At 38.2% G+C, this 16,798-nt stretch overlaps 1 protein-coding gene across 1 annotated transcript in view; it reads right to left on the reverse strand.

Annotated features, from left to right (window-relative positions):
• Positions 1-16,798, reverse strand: part of LIMCH1 (LIM and calponin homology domains 1) — a 455,814-nt gene that overhangs the window by 123,899 nt on the left and 315,117 nt on the right. The window contains 3 exon segments of the mRNA XM_023738915.1: positions 4,081-4,191; positions 6,238-6,268; positions 10,966-11,072. Of these exon segments, the coding sequence (XP_023594683.1) occupies positions 4,081-4,089 (9 nt within the window). The 5' untranslated portion in view covers positions 4,090-4,191; positions 6,238-6,268; positions 10,966-11,072.

Here is a 16,798-nt window from a genome sequence, read left to right on the forward strand (position 1 = left end):
AAAAAGAGAAAGATAGAGAGAGGGACAGACCTAAACTGCTGAATTTCCAGTTTCAGTCCCTGAAGTCCCAAGGGCCAACCTAGTCCCCATGGTTCTCCCTTCAATCTCAGCATTGTCTTAATACATCCACTTTGTTCAGCTTACATGTCCCCTCCTTTGGGAGGCCTTCCCTGATACCTCTAGGCCCAGTGAAACGCCCTTGCTACTGTGCTTTCAGAGACCCCTTTTTAAAAAAAATCTAGCAACACCAATGATCTACAAATACCTGCTATGTGCTGGATGCCATGCTGAGGGCTCCATGTGTTACCTGTATTAAAGCACTTAATAAGTTACATCACAGTAAATAATTTTATGCACATTTCTCCCACTAGAAAAATGAATATAAAAAATTTCGTTTAGCCTCCTTTGCTTAAGAAAGCATTTTAATTTCAAATTTATTTCAGCCTGTATATGTGCAAAAGGAGCCCTGGTGGCACAGTGGTTAAAGTGATCGGTTGCTAACCAAAAGGTCGGCAGTTTGAAACCACCAGTGGCTCCTCGGGAGAAAGATGTGGCAGTCTGCTTCCATAGAGATTTACAGTCTTGGAAACTCTATGGGGTTGCTATGAGTCAGAATTGACTTGAAAGCAGTGGGTTCTATTTTTTTTTTTTTTTTTTGTATGTGCAAAAGAGATTCTAGTTGTCCCTCAATATCTTTTCTCCACTTGTTCTCTGGTAAAACTACTCACAATTTTTTAGCTGGAATAAAGTCTACTTTTCCCAAGCCTGTGCTTGAAGTAGGTGTGGATATATGACCAAGTTCAGTTGAATGGGATGTAAATGGAGGTGTGGTTTATGACTTCCTAGAATTGTGTTTAAAGCAAGAGATAGGCCCCTCTAACCCCGTTCCTTTCCTTCTCCTGGCTCAAATGTCAACATGGTGGCTAAACCTGGAGCAGCCATCTTGGACCAGAAGGTGAGAAGTCATGGACTGAGGATGATAGAGTAAAAAAGACAGAAGGAGCCTGAGTCCATGATGGTCATGGAACCCCCACACCAGCCTTGGGCTGCTCACCTCCAGACCATGTTTATGTGAGTGAGAAATGAAGTTGTATCTTATTAAGCCACTGTTATTTTGAGTTTTCTGCATTTCCTAGTTGAACCTAATCTTAACTGATAAAAAGAGATATTGTATATTATAAATAAAACTAATATTTCCAGGTGTTTGGATAGACCAGTGAAGTTCAAGATATTTACTCTAATTTATATACAGATATGAGAATACCATTTCTGGTCATTTTAGTCAAAGGCCATGCTTGATCTAGTGATACTAATTACTCCATCGTGGCCTGTGATGTTGTCTTTGTTCATTAAAATAGGTAGCAGCTGTTGACAACAACAGGCCATTTGAAGGCAGTTGAAGCAAATAATTGTCTCAACAGAAAGAGGAGTTAGGAGAGTTGAAACAAACCAATTTATCTGCTCAGATTATAGAAGAGCTAGACAAACGGTTAAAAAAAAAAAGTCAATAACGAGAGTAAATCAGATTCCAAGAAAATCTATCAGAGTAACTATGAGGAAGGGCATTTAAATAGTCTCAAAAAGACAACCCACAGTATCTATCATTATTCAAGTCCAAATTTAATATAATAACGATAAATATTTAGACTTCACAACTTCAGCCCGGAAATAACCTTTGTACATTCTCTAAGAGTAGAGTTAGATGAAAAATTAAAGGGCAAGTAAAAGCTCAGACCAAGAAACCATGTGCTGTGGTTAACTGTGTGTGTGTGCTCTATTTTGTAAGGAATTTAGCTTAAAGGACTTTGTTTATATGCATCACAACAAATATGAAAACTCTGTCCATTTATAAATATATGAGTCGGAATGGCTCAAGCCAAATATGAAGAACTGTAAGGACTATTAGCTTTAATTTGTGGGGAAAAAATGAAGAATAAATTATTAGAAAGTTGGAACAAATTCTTGCTCTCAGTCTTAAAAGAAAAAATTGTACAACACTGAATATCTCTCAATGAGGTCTCATTATTTCACTTATTTTGCATGTTAGGGAAATAAGAAAGTACAAAACCTGAATTAAATATTTGTGCTACAATATAGGCCTTATCCAAAACACATGGATGCTACCTGATTACAAATGAGCCTTACCATTCACTAAAGCTGGTTGGGTGGGGTTTCTCCTGGATAATACTATATACTAGTACTTTGTTTAGGAGCCCTGGTGGCATAATGGTTAAGTGCTTGGCTGTTAACTGAAACGTTGGTGGTTTGAACCCACACAGCCTCTCTGTGGGAGAAAGACCTATTGATCTGCTCCCGTAAAGATTACAGCCTAGAAAACGCTATGCGGCAGCTCTGCTCTGTCACATGCAGGCTGTCATATGCGGTCACTATGAGTCAAAATTGACTCAACAGCACCTAACAAACACAACGGTACTTTTTATGAGTTAATGTATATTGGTTTACCTTTAAAAGGGACACACAGCCAAGGACACACAAACCATTCTACATTTCTTTTACAAATTCTGACCTTTCCCATAATCAGTATAACTAAATTAAGTTTTTAAAATTGTAAAAAATGCTTTCAAATTCCCAAGTAATTCAAATAAAATGGTTATTAAAAAAAAAAAACACATCTTAGAAGAGAACATTTCTAATTTATCAGAGCTTGTCCAGGGTGGTTGCTCAGGCAAGAACTTGGCTGATGTTACCTCACCCACACCAAGGCTCTGATGGGTGATCAAGATGACTTTTAGGACGAAAGTACAGAGCAAATCTTCACTTGGGATAATCCTGCATTGTTTTCTTCGGGCATTATTCCCCCAAGAAAACAAGCATTGAGCTCTTTTGTATACACAGCCATATACTGACAGATTGAATTTGTTCTTTGGGAATTAAAATTGGATCAAACTCAGAACTCCCATTCTTTGAAAGGCATAAAAGTTTGCATAGGGGTGGGAGGCATGAGGCAAAGACATCGTCAGTAAGATAAGCAGTGGTTTCCTTGACTGCATGACGTCTCTGGTTTATGCAATTCCATCAAGTGAAATTGCTGTTGTTGTTAGGTGCCATTGAGTGGATTTTGATTCATGACCCCACGTAACAGAGTTAGAACTGCCCCAAAGGGTTTTCTTGGCTGTAATCTTTATGTAATCTTTATTGATGAAGATCAAAGACTACAGCCTTCAGAATGGATTACACCTCAACATAAACAAAAAAATCTTCACAACTGGACCAATAAGCAACATCATGACAAATGGAGAAAAGACTGAAGTTGTCAAGAATTTCTTTTACTTGGATCCATAATCAGTGCCCATGGAAGCAGCAGTCAAGAAATCAAAAGATTCATTGCATTGAGCAAATCTGCTGCAGAAGACCTCTTTAAGGTGTTAAAAAGCAAAGACGACACTGTGAGGACTAAGATGCTCCTGATTCAAGCCATGGTATTTTCAGTTGCCTCATATGCATGCAAAAACTGGACAATGAATAAGGAAGACAAAAGAAGAATTGATGCATTTGAATTATGTCGTTGGCAAAGAATACTGAATATACCATGGACTGCCAGAAGAACGAACAAATCTGTATTGAACGAAGCACAGCCAGAATGCTCCTTAGAAGCGAGAATGGTGAGACTTCGTCACATGTACTTTGGACATGTTATCAGGAGGGACTAGTCCTTGGAGAAGGACAGCATGCTTGGTAAAGTAGAGCATCATCGAAAAAGACGAAGACCCTCAACGAGATGGTTGATACAGAGGTTGCAACAATGGGCTCAAGCATAGCAATGATTGTGAGGATGGCACAGGACCACGCAGTGTTTCTTTCTGTTGTACATGGGGTGGCTATGAGTCGGAACCGACTCAACGGCACCTAACAACAACAGCAACAATCTTTATGGAAGCAGATCACCAGGGCTTTCTCCTGCTGAGCTGCTGGGAGGGTTTGAACTGGCAACCTTTCAATTAGTAGCCAAGTGCTTAACTGCTTGGGCCAGCCGAACTGTAGTGATCTTAAAAACAAGCAAATGTGTTGCCTTCCCACCTTGTCTACACCTCTTGAGATATAAAAAAAAATTCAAGTTACCTTTCTCATCTGAGCCAACAATCCTTCAAATTCCTTCAGGTTCAGTGTAGTTCCACTATAGGACGCACAGCTATTTGCTGCTTTTCCCAGCCAGTAAATGGTAACTAATACCTGTGAAACAAAACCATGCACAAGAGCAGAAGAATTTTTTCTCAATAATCACTTTTAAACTAAGGAACTAATAATGTTTCACCAACAGAAAAGCAAAAAGGAGAGAATTCCAAGACTGATTTACAAAAACCACCATCCATGACGTATCCATTAAATGTAAAATCATTTTAATAAGAACCTAATGCTGTATCAGTTGACACAAACATGATTTAGTAGTAAAAATACGACTCCAGTTTTATGAGAAGCTAGGTTGTGAAAATGTGATCTGAAGACAGTGAGAAGGAAATCAAATCCTCCAAAATTATTTTCATGTAACAAGGTTTTAAAATTAGCAGCAAAATACTTCAAAAGTTCTTTGGAGCCTTTGCCAGGATGAGCAATAAAACAGAAATGTCAATTCCTTTTGAGATAGGTGATTGAAAGTCTACAATTTCTACCTGTGGGCACAGACAGTCCTGCAAAGATTGATGGTAAAAATGCCAAAGAAGTGGTAAATGTTAATTAGTGACTCTAAGCACAAGACTGACACAAGGATACCCACTAAAAATCAGAAGGAAGCAATGTCATGAAGAATACTATCTGCAGATACCTAGCTTTGAGATACAGTTAAGAAAAAAATAAATAAATGAAACAAAAATCAGTTGTCCTCTAGTTCATTCCAACTCATGGCAACCCCACGTGTGCCAGAGTAGAACTGTGCTCTGTAGCAATTTCAATGGCTGATTTTTCAGAAGTAGGTCGTCAGGCTTTTCTTCTGAGGCACATCTAGGTGGACTTGAACCTCCAACCTTTCAGCTAGCAGTCAAGTACACTAACTGTTCCCATCACCCAGGAAGTCCCTGGGTGGGGTACAGATTCCCATTAATTTGAGATGGGAAATTTTGCTGCCAGTCAAACAACCTTGGATGTTTGGGAATGAATATTCAATGGTCTGAAGCTACATTCCTAAGTTAATTTTGTTCTGTCTTTCCAAAGAAATGGTCCACAAAAGCAAATGTTCTTTACATTGACCTTCCCATATAACTCAGCAGGGGTCAGCCAAAGCCGAGCCCTTTAAAACTGAATTACAGGAGTCTGAAGTCTATGTAAAAGCTAAGGTTATTATTTTATTTTCACATTCTGTTTCATTGCGTCAACCAAACTGGGAAGCACTTGTACCTCCCTCCACTTGCTAAGCCAGCAAATGCTTTGGACAACATGATATGTATATATGATTTCAGATGGCAACAGACCCAAAATATGGTTGTGTGCATCAACACTATGATGTGATTTGGTTCTCTACCTCTGTAGGAAATTTTTACTTCATGCATCCTTCAAAACTTTTAGGAAGTCTTTATTAACTGATTGCTTACAAATAAATTTCCGGAAAGCACACTATTCCAAATGCCGGGACATTAACGAGGACCATAAAACAACTTATGTGCACTAAGATAAAAAATAGAAGTCACAGTCAAATTTTCTATTTTATATGCAGAAGGTCATTTCTTATATTCTTCAATTTAAATTTAAAATAAAACAACAGTAACATACTTGCCTTTTGAAAATTAGATCTAACTACAAAAAGCTGATTGGGGAAGTACTAATAAAATCTCAAAAGACTAATAGGAAAACAAAATTTAGGAAGTACAGGTCTACAACAATCAAAATTATCCATATTATGCTGATCTTTCTCCTAAAACAATTTGTTCAACTGCTTAATTTAATAATTCCATCTATGTCTACAATGGAAAGGGACTAATGTTAGTGTTGAGGCAGATCACTTTGTGTTTAAGGAATCAAATCACAAACAGAGTATAAGCTTCCATTTGATTATTTCCCGATTGAGCACTTAACTAATTAAAGAGAAATTCCCCAAATCTACTGTTTTTATTTCTATTACAGTCATTATTATTCCATCAGAGACATATGCATTTGTTTTCCTAGAAGGACTTTTTCCAGCAAGGCATATGAGAACACACAAGGCCTTGAATTTACGGTCTAAACTTTAAATTTGAACCATCAAAGTCAGAAGGATAAAAGTTTGGAAAGTGAAGTTACAATACTTACATTTCTCAGCTTTCTGCTATAATCAAGGCTCCTAGTTACAGGAAAAGGAAAAGAAAACATTATTAGAACCACAGTTTCTTCACTGTGATCATATCTTAAACACCTCTAAGATGTACCCGAAGCTAAGAAATATAACAAAACCAGGGGAATATATTATCATTATCATTGGTCTATGATTGGTGATTTCAGTTACCAAACAAAATTATTTAGAAAAAAAAATGTAGAAGGTCAACATGAGATTAAATTCCACAGTGCTCCATGAAAAGGTGAATACTTTGTAAAGTTTGGGGAATGAAGAAAACTGAGACTGTTTATACTTGTATTCTTAAAGCTTAACTGTTGAAGCAAGAGTCTGCCTTAATTATAGACCACTGACAAACTGAAATCTGACTGTATTTCCAAAATCTTCTTCATGCAAGTCCTTTTAACAAGGTCTGTAACCTTACTTAATTAAATAGAACCTGAAAAAAAATGTACACGAAGTAATATTTTCCAAAAAGTTGTTCTTTTCTGCTATGGACATAAATTCATGTTGGGAATTAGCCATAAGCAGACAAATATCCATGTATATATGTTCAAATATACACACAAAAAAGCTAGTTGGTAGTACCTTCTAAATTTTTCACACAGTGAAACATAATACTTCTCCAAAATTATTCCAAGGTTTCTTTAAGATGTCAACGAATAATACTAAGAAAAATAAACATTTCTCCACAATAACTTCAGTGAGGGGGTGGGCAGTGTAATTCTATTAGTATATAAACTAGTCAAGAATTCCTTCAAGTACTTTGCTATTGTTAGCTGCTGTGAAGTAGGTTCCTGACTCACGACCACCCCATGTACAACAGAAGAAAACAACCCTATGATTGGTTGCGGATTGAACAGTTGTGACCCACAGGGTTTTCATTGGCTGATTTTCAGAAGTAGACCACCAGCCCTTTCTTCCTTGTCCGTCTTAGTCTGAAAGCTCTGCTGAAATCTGTTCAGCGTTATAGCTACATGCAAGCCACAACTGACAGATGGGTTGTGGCTGTATGTGACGTACATTTGGCCAGGAATCGAACCCAAGTCTCCAGCACGGAAGGTGATTAAGAGAATGTTTTGATGTATCCCCCTTTTAGTAAAAGAAAAGGTATTTCATTATCTACTTAGATATCCGCTATGATTTTTTTTTAATTTAACAATGATGAAAACAAAAGATTTCAAAATTTTCATGAAAAACAAGTTAAGAATAGGGAACATAAAGCTTTTTCTGCAATGACAACAAAACTTCATTGACTAAAATTGTGACCCACTTCTAAAAATCATGCTTGGCACATAGTTAGACCTCACAAAATATTTGTTGAATGATTTCCACATAATAATTATGTGAAAATACTTCCAAATTTTTACAGAGACATTCAGGAGCACCCCAGAGCCTTTCCACTTTTCCATCCAATTGCTTTGGTTCCCTGGAACGATAGTTGCTGCATGCCCTCCTGGATTATGCTTCCATTTCCCATCAAGGTTTTCTGGCATCCATTACAGGTACAGTTCACTAAGTACACATGCCATAATCATTTGCAGGTTTTCACTCTTTTTTTTTTTTTTTTGCAGGGGTTGGGGGGCTTGGGAGGGTTACTCAAGTTGCTTCTCAAACAAAATGCAAGCAAAATTACCTACAGTGAAAGCTTAACCAAAGATGACTTTTAAAAGGCAATTTCAGAAAAGCATCAAAATTTCCTCTGTGGGATCTACTCCTATGCTTCATTGCTTACACTATTCGTTGGTATCAATGGAGTATTCTCCATCTCTGCTGATGTTCTGCTCACCTCTCAGAGCAGGGACACAGAAGTACAGCAGTTGTACTTTAATCTACCATCACTATAAAATTTATGCATGCCACAAATATCCCCAGTACAGTCAGTCCCCAGAACGACTTACGAAAAAGTTGTGAAGCAGATAGCTTATTTCATGACCCACTGACTCACTAAATCTAGAAAAAACATCTTTCTAAATACTGTAAATAAATTAAAGGCATAGTTTTAATATAAAAGTACAACCTACAATGCTGTGGACTGTCCCTCCTACCACATTCTTCCTGCTCATTACTCTTCAACCACACCGGCTTCTTTTCTTTTCCTTTTAAACATCAAGCTTCCTCCTCTCTCCCAGCTTTTCTACCTGCTCTTCCTCTGTTCTGAACACCCTACAGATCTTCTCATGGCTAGTTCCTGCTTCCCACTCATGCCTTAGCCCTCAGCTCAAAGACCACCTCTTCAGAGAGGCCTTTCCTGACCACCCTTGGCCTGGTAGCGATCTTTCATACTATTCTATTTTCTTTTCTTCTCAGCACTTATCACTCCCTACAATTACCTCCTTCATTTGCTAACTTATTTACATCTCATTTCTTCACACCGGTATGTGAATTCCATATGAGCAAGGGACCTTGGCTGTTTTGTGCCTTCCACTTATCTAGGGACTGCAGAGTATCTGATGCATAATAGTTGCTCAGTGAATATTTGTTAAATGAATGAATGAAAAACATCAAGATTATAGGGAAAGATGATGGAAAAATATTGTCTAAAGAAAATAATAATGTACAAGTGAAGGAAAAATTAAAAAGTAAAGAAAATGGGGAGAAGAAAAGCAAAAATGAAGATAGATGGGAAAATAGAATAAAGAGAGAAGGGAAGAAAAGGAGACAAGAGAAAAGGAGAGAAAAAGAGACAGGACAGGAAAAGAGGAAGACGGTGCACTAATTTAGAAGTGACTATGTCTGTGTGGCATTAGCCTAAGTGATTTTTTCCCTTTCTCCAAGATTATTTTCCATGCCTTTGTATTCTGCCCGAAGAATTCTCTGCCCTCAAACATGGCTCACTGAGTAGACACAGTTAACAAAATGGCCAACAATCCAATTCAAAGAACCTGATCACTGACACATCTGAGAAAACAGTTACAAATGTAAATGAAGAAAAGATTTCTCCACAATCTATGGCCTTCTTTGCATAATAAAGTCTCTTTCTTTAGAAACTGGTTGTCTCATCTTCCCAGATCTGCACTGAGCAAATTTTAGCAAGAATCATTTCTGAGAGAACATAGTGCCAAATTCCATTCTGTAGATGAAGAGACAGAAGTCTACTGAGGCAAAGGAACTTGGCTATGATTACAAACAGAAAAAAGAAGAAAAAGCCCAGTTTGTGGTAGATAAGCAATAGAGATGAGCCGGCTTCTGAATTTCTAAAACCAATTCATCTCAGAATTCTCCTGGTTTCGTCACATATCAATTTAAAGTGGCCTTAAAAATACTATGAATGCAGCTGCTGACCTTGTCAACGTGAACTTTCCTTCACCCTCCAAGCAATGTACGTGTGACCAATTACCTATGACGTCGCAAAGTTACTATTGTTTCTGGTCACTTGCCACCCAGGTGAAATGATGAATGTGAGATGAAGCAGAACCTAAAACAATTTCCCAAAACAGTGATTTATGGGGGCTGGATTTAGGTATAGTAATAAGTGGAGCATGCCACAACTAAGATGAGGCCACCGAGTTTATGGTGGTGTCCCATTCAAATATCCAAATATCCTCAATTTTATCCTGACATAAATGTTTTTCCATGAGAAATATTAAAGAATGGCACATTGACAACATAGTAGTGATTCTAGATAATCAATGGTGGCTGGCTCTGACTTATTCACAGTCATGAATCATAAAATCCAATATAAACTCCAAAGTTTATTACATTCAGTTTCAATTTTTCTCCCAATTTTTTTTTTTTTTAATCAAGATCAGCAAATAAAACTGGTAGCTCTGAATTTTGGCTTCTCTCCCTTTTCTGTTTTTCCATGATACAACAACCCTTAAGATAAACAAAAGGAGAAGAGCAGCCAATCTGAAGATCTATCTGTGTAATTAAACTTATTATTAAGGCATATTCATGTTAAATATTGTTTGACTAAAGTGGAAAATGTTTTACGTGAAATTATTACGGTCACTATGAGTTGGAATTGACTCGATGGCAACAGGTTTGGTTCTTTTGGTTTGGAAAGAACTTTTAAACTACAGTAAAGTTATTTCTGCCATTTCATAAGGACATTTCTTCTCTTTACTCTGGTCACGAACTATTTCTTTACAGGGAAGTACACTGCCTTTTCTTTTACTATGACATTCTGCCCCAAGAATTCTTTGGCCCAAAATGTGGCTCATTGAGTAGATACGGTCAACAATAGCCAAATGGCCAATGATCTATCTTCAAAGAACTTGATCAGTGACACATGAGAAAACAGTTACAAATGTAAATGAAGAAGGGATTTCTCCACAATCTATTGCCTTCCTTGCATAATAAACAGAGTTCAGATTTGTTTACCTAGTTTGCAGTCTTCCAAGAGTCTATTCAAAAGCCCAACTGGAGCCAATAAAAGGTTTTTGTCTACCACACACAGATTCTGTGCATATTTCTCTCTTGTCTCTCTGTTAAGCTTTACTTAGCAATTTTCTCCTTCTCCTTAAAATTCTAACTCTATGAGCATGGTTTTTGCACTTCCAAAAATTATGTTTAATTAGAATGAAAGCTTTGCATGGAGGGAAGGTCCATATGTCTTGTTTTGAAAGCTTCATTTTTACTTTCCTATTTTTATTTTACTAGGCATGTCCAATTCTCTACCTCTTAGACCTTACATCATCATCAAAAACTGCAAATCAAACCATACAGGGGTTTCCCTTAAACATAAATCGTGCATTACTTACTTGACTGCTACTCTGTTTGATGTATCCTGGAGGTCACTTGGGTCAAAAAGTTGAGATTCTTTAAGGCCGAGCTCTTTACAACCTCTCAAGAATAAGATGATATTGTCCTGCAACGAAAAAAAAAAAACAACTAAGTCTACATTATCTTAGATTATCTCTATAAAGCAGCCCTTCCCTTTTAATAACTGCTTCCGTAAAGATTGCAGCCAAGAAAACCCTATGGAGTAGTTCTACTCTGCAACACACAGGGTCACCATGAGTTGGAATCTACTTGACAATGGTTTTTTGTTTTGTTTTGTTTTCCCCTTTAATAGCCAAAATTGCTGGAGGGATGCCAGTCATTAAGGCAGCTATAGTTAGGTCTAAATCATGGCTTGTTGGATAATAAATTATACTTTGGTGGGAAATGCCAGAGTAAACAGACACTACACTTCTAAATCCACAGTCATGCCAAATTCATTTTTTCCCATTACCTTGACACGTATGAATAAAACTGCAAATCAAATGTCACAGAAAAGTCTAACTTAGCATCCATTATTTTAGCCAATAAAAGCCAGGTAATTACCTATTCCTTCAAAGTTCTTTGTTCATGTCTCATTGACTAGTGTTGCTATCAAGAAAGTAAGTTTTGTTACCCAAGTCTCATCTTTACCAAGTTTTTCTCTTTAACTGACCTTCTAAAACACATCCTTTATCAGTTGATTTTAATAATACTTCTTTGTGAACTATAAATTGAACTAAAATGCAAAAAAAAAAAAAAAAAATCTAGACTTAATCGGGAGAGAAAAAGAGGGGCATGGGATATTTTGGAATACAATGTAAAAGCCCTTCCTCAATGTGAAAATTTCTCTAACAGGTAAAAATTTACTATGAACTGGCAAGCACAACCGACAGCTAACGAGGGCTCTGGTCTTCATCTGTTGTGAGTTATTAAGAATGAACAAATAGCTCTAGAAGGGACTGCAAATTGCCAAGTCATCATTTTGGAATTCCAGGACTGGGCAATGTTTTATTCTGTTATACATAAGGTCACTGAGTTGGAGCCAACTCAAGGGCAACTAATAACAAAACAATTTATTACTATTAGCATATTAATGAGCACATATTGATAGAAAAATTGCTACAGTAAGGTTTGGAGCACTGGTTAGAGCTTGGCTGCTAATGAAGAGGTTGGCAGTTTGAATCCACCAGCTACTCCTTGGAAACCCTGTGGGGCAGTTCTGCTCTATCTTATAGGGTTGCTATGAGTTGGAATCGACTCCATGGCAACAGGTTTCGTTTTTGGTTTACAGTGAGGTTTTAATGAAAACTGGGAAAACATTTTGCCAATATAAGCACTAACCTACAGCTCACTACTGAAGTTTTTTTTTTAAAAAAAGGCTTTTCTTTCTACTTTACTATTCTTAAGAAAGTAGGTTAAAGATCAGTGAAGGATTTCGATATTTGAAGGCAATTTTGCTAAGTTATGTCAGGTGTTCTAAAATATAAACTAAATATTTGCAGCTAACATCTATTGAGCATTTACCATGTGCTGGTCTGTTCTAAGCATGTATGTAGATTATCTCTTTTATTCTGAAAACAACCATATGAAGCAGGCACAGTTATTGTCTCCATTCTACAGATGAACAGTTGAGGCACACAGAGGCTATGCACTATACCCAGTAACACAGCTACTAAGTCTGCCTCCCAATTAACTCAACACAGGAGAAGGAAATGAGGATTTCCAGATGTGAAAAATCTAAGTCAGAAAAGCAGTAATTTCTCCTCCCCGTCTCTCCACATTTCCAGGTGCCTTTTTATTCTGCCTTCCTGAAATTTCTATTATAATTCCTTCTTTTTTTTTTTTAACCTTTTCTCTTTCGCTATGATTTTCTCTTCCTTCCTTCCTTCCTTCCACCTCCTCCCACCACACACACACTCCTCTTTGGCTACTGGGCTCTGAGACTCTCAAAGGCACCACTGGCTATAGTCTAGAAGATTCCATCTTCAAAAAAGAGTGCACCCCTCACTTACAATTCCACACTTTGGCGATAGTAAATAAAGCCTTTCACTGCTTCAAAAGGCAAACCTAAACCAAAGACAGTGACTAGTACAGGTGTGTCTTTTCTAGGCACACACGTATCTTTCTGATAGGCTTATAAGCTCCAAAGGCTTCTTGCCCAGAGGAAAGAAAGGGATGGGTCCTGGTGCTCTCTAGGAATCAATCGGGACCACAGTGAAGGACCAGACCTGTGACCTCCATGTAGTCTCATAAGAGGTACGTGACTATGATGCCCCAGTTTCACAAGGAAGGCTAGGAGGTGCTCTTCCTATATGCATTCCCGACGCACACACACATCCGTGAATGCCACGCTATATTCAGCACACGGACTGCAAACACAAAAGCGTTGTGCTGCCAGCCAGCCTGAACAATTTGGGCTGGAAGATTTAAATGACTGCAGGTCTCCTTTCAGTGTCTTGCTGCAACCTAATGATGCTGGCAGGGAGCCAGAGCCTAACCAGGAGGAAAGCCAGAAGGAAGAGTCACCCAGCCAAGAGCTAATGAGGGCAGTGACTGGAGCAAGCGGGAAGGACTGTGCCTTTAATTACATAAACTGCATCCTGTAAATTCCCATCTGCCTCGCTCTTCACTCTGAGGTTTTTTCCACATTTATAATTCCAAGCAAGCCCACATCTTAGTGTTTTAACTTTGGAAGCCAAGCAGTACAAGAGTGTCTCAATCCCAAGGGAGAAGAAGTAGGAGATGCTGGTTTACTACAATGACTATTATAATTATCCCTTTATGTGGTAATACAAATCCATTAAGACTTAGTAATGCTTTTTAAAAAGAAGTTTTCAAAGGATTCTCCAAAAAGAGACAGGATGACCAAATGCGATGTATGAACTTTGATTGGATTCTGTCTCCAAAAAGGAAAAAAAAAAGCTATAAAAGTCAAATATAAATACAGATTGTATATTGGATATATCGGTGACTGGCAGTTAATTTTCATAGGCCTGATGACGATATTGAAGTTATGTAAGAGAATGCTTTTACTTCTAACAGTATATATGAATTATTTAGGGGTGAGTTATCATAATGTTTGTAACTTACTTTCAAATGGTTAGGAAACAAAGTGGTGTATGTGAGCGTGTGTGCGCGTGTATATGTCTGCCTGTCTTTGGATAGACAGAGAGATAAAGCAAGCCCAGCAAACAATTAGTGAATCTAGATCAGAGGTGGGCAAAGTTTTTCTACAAAGGGCCAGACAGTAAATATTTTAGGCTTTGTGGGCCATATGGTGGTTTCTGCTGAAAAGACTCAATTCTGCCTCTGTAGCCAGGTAAATAAATGGATGTGTCTGCGTTCCAATAAGCTTTATTTACAAAAGCAGGCATCAGGCTAGGTTTGGCCCATTGCTCTAGATGAAGGTATTCAGGTATTTGCTCTACCGTTTTTTCAATGTTTCTGTACATTTGAAAATTTTCCCAAGTTGGGGGAAAAGGTTTTCAAATTTTTAAGACTGTCTTCAACTACCTAGGGTTGTGACTTCACTGGTAAAACTAACTTCACAAAATAAAAAGGCACCTGGAACTGTGGAGAGATGGGGAAAAGAAAAAAAAAAAAAAACACAGTCACCTCAGAGACAACCATTGCAAAGTCATCGAGGTACATGCTCCAGAGGTACTGATGGAAAGTTACCATTTCTGGCTAACTGGAAAGTACAGTAACATGAGTCTTAATTCAACACAGAGGCATAACATCAAGTTCCTAAAAGAGTCTATTTTGTGCTAGGCTAATACTAATATAGGGATTTATACAGCTGTTTATATAACTACCATGCATTAAATCCTCCTTGTTCACAGCCCAGTGGTTTCCCATTTTGTTAATATATGGGACTGCTCTGTGTATGCAAACATTCCCCAGGGACCTAAGTTGAGGCCTGAGCTGGCAGCCCTCCCTGAAGCCTCTTACTCAAGAAGTCCTTGTATCTGCCTCCCTTCCCTTCTCAATCCTGGAATGGCCCAGGGCACGCAGAAGTCGCTTACTATTTAAATTACCTACTACTTGCTAGGTACTATTCTCGGTATGTACAATGAATAAAACAACAAAATTTCTTACCCTCATGGCACTGACATTCTAGTAGATGAAATAATAAGGACTTATCACAAAAGTGGAGTCCCTGGCTAGTGCAAATGGTTAATGCGCTCGGCTGCTAACCTAGAGGTTGGAAGTTCAAGTATACCCAGAGATATCTCAGAAGAAAGGCCTGGCAATCTACTTCCAAAAAATCAGCCACTGAAAACCCTACGGATCACAGTTTTACTCTGACACACACGGGGTTGCCAGGAGTCAGTAGTCAACTCAACAGCAGCTGGTGGTGGTGGTGTCACAGAAATATCTTATTACCATCGTTAGTCTTTTATGATCGATCGAACAGCTAGACTTGTTCAAGACATACATGAACAGAGGCCTGACTTCACATTAGACAATGGAAATAAAAGAAGAACCAACATGTCAAGTAGCCTAGCATAACAGCTTCAAGTCAGGACTTCAGTAAAAATTCTAACTTTGTTCACTTACTGTATGTGTGGTCTTGGACATAGTGCCTAACCTTTCTGATTCTCGAATTTCTAACTTGTAAGGCAAGGAATGCCATCAACATTGCAGGGATGTCAAGATTAGAGAAGAGATAGATTAAGAACACAGCCCACTGTCCAGCACCTTCTGGGCACTCATTATATCAAAGTTATTATGACATCCCTGTCAACTCAAGTCTAGAAAAGACCATGGAAAGGTGAGATAAAGAAACTTTATCCATGAAAAACAGACACAAATTGTACTTAGAGCACTTGCCAGTCATGTAGAGAAATAGTAAAAAAATAAATAAAAAGGTAGTTGGTGCTATTGTTATTGTGGTTATCCTTATTAACCACTAACTTAGCACTTACATATAAGCAGCCTCCAACTGAGGCGCAGGCCCTAAACCAAAAGTTCATTTGTAAGTTATTTACTTGCAAGTCATCATTTGTAATTATTCCACAGAAATAATCCTTGCACGGTGGTTCCCAGCTCAGGCCAGAAAGGCCTGCTTAATCCAAAATGTACCTAAAGGGGAGCACTAATTATATTATGGAACCTAACTGCTGAGCAGGCAACATTTCAGTGTGAAAATGTCTTCAGGAGTGCCAGGCACACATCTCCCCTTGGCTACAGTCAGATCAAGGATTCCACAGCTTCAAGCCACGGAAAGCCTTCCTTAGCCCGTGGTGGTGCTGCAGGGGTGAAGGGTAGGGCCAGCAATTCATGACAGCAGCCCCCTAAGACACATTCCTACCTAGTCCAGTCTTTTTACCTCTTTTCTTCAGCAGGCAAGCAAGGATCTTCTTGCTACCTTTCCCTTTCTTCAGGTATCATTTCTAACTGGAAGCAGTATCTCCCTTTGCCTGATTCACTGCGTAGCAGCATGAAGCATGCTGGCTCTTAGGCAGGCACCCAGCATTTCGTGGTTCTTTATATGGAAACCGGACAGGGAGTGAGAATCTTCCTTCTATGTCCCATCTCCTTGGCTTTATTTCCTTTACAGTCAACATGACGCTAGATTTGGAGTCCACAGAAAGTAAAGGTAACGTTCATTTGGGTTTCAAATGAAACCAGATGCCTATACTGCTAGGTATTTAAAAATTATATATATATACATTTTTCCTTTTTTAATTGTACTTCAGGTGAAGGCTGACAGAACAAATAGTTTCTTATGAAACTGTAGTACACATATTGTTTTATGACATTGGTTAACAACCCCACAACATGTCAACCCTCTAACTTCTCAACCTTTTTTTTTTTGGTGAAAATACA

Source organism: Trichechus manatus, unplaced genomic scaffold, assembly GCF_000243295.1.
Source record: "Trichechus manatus latirostris isolate Lorelei unplaced genomic scaffold, TriManLat1.0 scaffold00126, whole genome shotgun sequence".
Classification (NCBI taxonomy): Eukaryota; Metazoa; Chordata; class Mammalia; order Sirenia; family Trichechidae; genus Trichechus; species Trichechus manatus.